This window comes from Oncorhynchus kisutch, linkage group LG12 (genome assembly GCF_002021735.2).
Source record: "Oncorhynchus kisutch isolate 150728-3 linkage group LG12, Okis_V2, whole genome shotgun sequence".
Taxonomy (NCBI): Eukaryota; Metazoa; Chordata; class Actinopteri; order Salmoniformes; family Salmonidae; genus Oncorhynchus; species Oncorhynchus kisutch.
In genome coordinates this window covers 6,864,752-6,869,751 of record NC_034185.2, presented here as the reverse complement: position 1 = coordinate 6,869,751, position 5,000 = coordinate 6,864,752, and the positions used below count along the sequence as shown (strand labels likewise).

Genomic DNA, 5,000 nt, shown 5'->3' with positions numbered 1-5,000 from the left:
TTCTCACCTCCTCCTCCTCCTTCACCCGACCCACCACCCAGCTCCTTGTCCAGGCGCTCTTTGATAACATCATAGCCTTGTGCTGTGGCGTTAAACTTCCCCTCCGTGGTGGTCAGCCTCCTGTCCATCTCTGTGACGGTGTTGCAGCAGCCCTGTGTACGGTCCATCTCCCTCCTGGTGACGTCCATGTTGTGGCGATAGTGTTGCTCCATGGAACTCAGCAACTTCTCCAGAGCACTAATTCAAATCAAATCAAATTTTATTTGGTCACATACACACATGGTTAGCAGATGTTAATGCGAGTGTAGCGAAATGCTTGTGCTTCTAGTTCCGAACTGCAGTAGTAAGCAACGAGTAATCTAACCTAACAATTTCACAACAGCTACCTTATACACACAAGTGTAAAGGAATGAAAGAATAAGTACATAAAGATATATTTAATTTTTCCTTTATTTACCTAGGCAAGTCAGTTAAGAACAAATTCTTATTGTCAATGACTGCCTAGGAACAGTGGGTTAACTGTCTGTTCAGGGGCATAATGACAGATTTGTACCTTGTCAGCTCGGGAGTTTGAACTTGCAACCTTCCAATTACTAGTCCAACTCTCTAACCACTAGGCTACCCTGCTGCACCATATATGAATGAGTGATGGTACAGAGTGGCATAGGCAAGATGCAGTAGATGGTATCGAGTACAGTATATACATATGAGATGAGTAATGTAGGGTATGTAAACAAAGTGGCATAGTTTAAAGTGGCTAGTGATACATTTATTACATAAAGATGCAGTAGATGATATAGGGTACAGTATATACATATTCATATGAGATGAATAATGTAGGGTATGTAAACATTATATTAAGTAGCATTGTTTAAAGTGGCTAGTGATGCATGTATTACATAAAGATGGCAAGATGCAGTAGATGGTGGGGTGAAATTAGTGCCAACTAATCATTTGTTCCGAATTCAATATTTACTTATTGCCTTGAAATTACAGTTTGTCAATTTAATTTCTGAATACTAATTTTAATATATTTGAAATCAGATTCAATTTCTGTTGTTGGCAGTCCTATTCCTCCGTACCTGATCCTCTCCTGGTCACTCTTCTGCTGTTTCCTCATGTCCTCCACCCCGCTCTGGCAGGAGGAGCACGACAGACTGACCCTCCTCTCCAGCTCGCGGAGGATCTCCTCCTTCATGGCGTCCATCTTGCCTGTGACAGCCCCGTCTAGCTCGTTTCCGCGGGAACCTCTGTCACCATTGACCAAATGGTTGTTGATGGACAGCAGGGTCTGGTCGTGGACCTGAGAGGAGAAAAGAGTAGAGGATACTGTTTGGGGGCTGTTTACACAGAAATGTTTTGTGTGTGTGTGTGTGTGTGTGTGTGTGTGTGTGTGTGTGTGTGTGTGTGTGTGTGTGTGTGTGTGTGTGTGTGTGTGTGTGTGTGTGTGTGTGCGTGCGTGCGTGCGTGCGTGCGTGCGTGTGTGCATGTGTGTGTACCTGCGTGCGATTGTCCAGTTGGTCAAGTTTGGTCTGAATGTAGTGGATGGTCTCTTTCATAGGCTTGGCTGCGTCTGCAGGGGTCCTGTCTCCATTCAGGCCTGGCCTGTAGGGTCCAAAATCAAAGCTATAAGCACATTAAAAATAGCTATTGATGCTGGATAAGATATCATAGTGTTTCGATTCCCAAAAGTGAATTTTCGTTCTATGTTCAGTATCTTAGTTTAACCAGTATCCGTTTATTTGTAGAAAATAATCAAGATTAGTTTTTCTTCTCAGCGCATTATATACAAGATATAACAAGCAGCACAGCATTTTACCAAATTAATTATACACATTTAGTAAAACAATTTATTATTATAAATTCGCTTTTGGGAGCAGTACAACTCTGTGGGGTAATCTTTTCGTCTCCGGCCCAAATGGAATCCCATTCCCTACATAATACACTACTGTTTGTGTTGGTCTGACCTCTTAGTTCCGTCTTGGAGCCTCAGGTTCATGCCCGTCATGGTGGACTGTATGTCACGGAGGTCCTTGGTCAACCTCTGAATAGTCTCCTCCATCTGTCTCATCTTGTCATTGTCACCTGGAGCAGGGAGACACAGGTTAATCATTCAACATTCTAAACTAACAGCCATAACAGAACTAACCCAGACAAAGATTCTCCATTCAACATTCTAAACTAACAGCCATAACAGAACTAACCCAGACAAAGATTCTCCATTCAACATTCTAAACTAACAGCCATAACAGAACTAACCCAGACAAAGATTCTCCATTCAACATTCTAAACTAACAGCCATAACAGAACTAACCCAGACAAAGATTCTCCATTCAACATTCTAAACTAACAGCCATAACAGAACTAACCCAGACAAAGATTCTCCATTCAACATTCTAAACTAACAGCCATAACAGAACTAACCCAGACAAAGATTCTCCATTCAACATTCTAAACTAACAGCCATAACAGAACTAACCCAGACAAAGATTCTCCATTCAACATTCTAAACTAACAGCCTTTTTCCAGGACAAAGATTCTCCATTCAAAGCACTTTTAAGTCCAGGACAAGGCTTTATCTGTGCCTGGGAAAACAGGCCATAGAGTTCTTTGAATTAAGAGTTTTCCAAACCAATACATTCTTGTGACTGTCCAAGTATTGAGCCACAAAGCCGCATTTCCTAGCTTCAACTTATCCAAGCAAATGGACTTGGACTGTTCTTTGATATTGAAATATAGTGATCTACCCTATATTAATAACTGTGTCAGAGATGATGTGTGAGAGAGATGTTATATTAATAACTGTGTCAGAGATGATGTGTGAGAGAGATGTTATATTAATAACTGTGTCAGAGATGATGTGTGAGAGAGATGTTATATTAATAACTGTGTCAGAGATGATGTGTGAGAGAGATGTTATATTAATAACTGTGTCAGAGATGATGTGTGAGAGAGATGTTATATTAATAACTGTGTCAGAGATGATGTGTGAGAGAGATGTTATATTAATAACTGTGTCAGAGATTATGTGTGAGAGAGATGTTATATTAATAACTGTGTCAGGAATGATGTGTGAGAGAGATGTGGAAACCTACCCTCTCCTCCCTTCTGCCCAGCTCCATTGTTGTATCCGGTCTGTGTGACGTGAGGTCGTCCCGCTGTGACCTGGCTGTCCCCGGTCCCCGTTGGACCATCATAGCAGTCATCCCCGGAGTAACCATGACAACACTTCCACTCCATCTCTGTCACCATCTTATAGGCCACCTTGTACCTGGGCCTCCGGTACGTACGATACCTGCAGTGGACACAGGTGAGACATAGTTAAAGATGAAACAGGTAAAGATGAAACAGGTAAAGATGAGACAGGTAAAGATGAGACAGGTAAAGATGAGACAGGTAAAGGTGAGACAGGTAAAGATGAGACAGGTAAAGGTGAGACTGGTAAAGATGAGACAGGTAAAGATGAGACGGGTAAAGGTGAGACAGGTAAAGGTGAGACAGGTAAAGGTGAGACAGGTAAAAATGAGATAGGTAAAGGTGAGACGGGTAAAGATGAGACAGGTAAAGGTGAGACAGGTAAAGGTGAGACAGGTAAAGATGAGACGGGTAAAGGTGAGACAGGTAAAGGTGAGACAGGTAAAGATGAGACAGGTAAAGGTGAGACAGGTAAAGGTGAGACAGGTAAAGATGAGACAGGTAAAGGTGAGACAGGTAAAGATGAGACAGGTAAAGGTGAGACAGGTAAGATGAGACAGGTAAAGGTGAGACAGGTAAAGATGAGACAGGTAAAGATGAGACAGGTAAAGGTGAGACAGGTAAAGATGAGACAGGTAAAGGTGAGACAGGTAAAGATGAGACTGGTAAAGATGAGACAGGTAAAGATGAGACAGGTAAAGGTGAGACAGGTAAAGATGAGACAGGTAAAGGTGAGACAGGTAAGATGAGACAGGTAAATATGAGACAGGTAAAGGTGAGACAGGTAAAGATGAGACAGGTAAAGGTGAGACAGGTAAAGGTGAGACAGGTAAAGGTGAGACAGGTAAAAATGAGACAGGTAAAGGTGAGACAGGTAAAGATGAGACAGGTAAAGGTGAGACAGGTAAAGATGAGACAGGTAAAGATGAGACAGGTAAAGGTGAGACAGGTAAAGATGAGACAGGTAAAGATGAGACAGGTAAAGGTGAGACAGGTAAAGATGAGACAGGTAAAGATGAGACAGGTAAAGGTGAGACAGGTAAAAATGAGACAGGTAAAGGTGAGACAGGTAAAGATGAAACAGGTAAAGATGAGACGGGTAAAGGTGAGACAGGTAAAGATGAGACAGGTAAAGGTGAGACGGGTAAAGGTGAGACAGGTGCTGATGTACCCATAGAAGGTCAGTCCTATATTTGAGTCACTGTTCATGAGGAAAGCTAGTTGCAGAGTAAACGTCTCAATTTCCCTGCTTTCACCTCATTCTTTATTCTGTTAAGATCTAAATGAGGGTTAATGTTGGCGAGGCTGTGGAGTATTTATTCTGTTAACGTTATTGGACTTCATGGTCTGTTAGAGCAGATCATTAAAACATTAATAGAAATTACCTGTTTACCGGAGGCACTGATGGTTCTTCATGGCAGCTTCATACAGTACACACACACACACACACACACACACACACACACACACACACACACACACACACACACACACACACACACACACACACACACACACACACACACACACACACACACACACACACACACACACACACACACACACACACAAACAAACACACACACACACACACACACACACACACACACACATATACACACACACACACACACACACACATATACACACACACACACACACACACAAACACACACACACACATATACACACACACACACACACACACAAACACACACACATACACACACACACACACGTACACAAACCCACACAAACAAACACACACACACACAAACACACACACAAACAAACACACACACACA

The 5,000-nt window shown here is 42.3% G+C and overlaps 1 protein-coding gene across 1 annotated transcript in view; it reads right to left on the bottom strand.

The window, feature by feature from the left end:
- The window catches only part of emilin1a (elastin microfibril interfacer 1a), a gene marked incomplete in the record, with an annotated part of 45,058 nt that overhangs the window by 18,401 nt on the left and 21,657 nt on the right, over positions 1 to 5,000 (bottom strand). Inside the window, 5 exon segments of the mRNA XM_031836795.1 lie at positions 1 to 237; positions 1,083 to 1,303; positions 1,500 to 1,605; positions 1,968 to 2,085; positions 3,096 to 3,295. The exon segment at positions 1 to 237 is cut by the window's left edge and continues 205 nt beyond it. Coding sequence (XP_031692655.1) covers positions 1 to 237; positions 1,083 to 1,303; positions 1,500 to 1,605; positions 1,968 to 2,085; positions 3,096 to 3,295 — 882 coding nt within the window.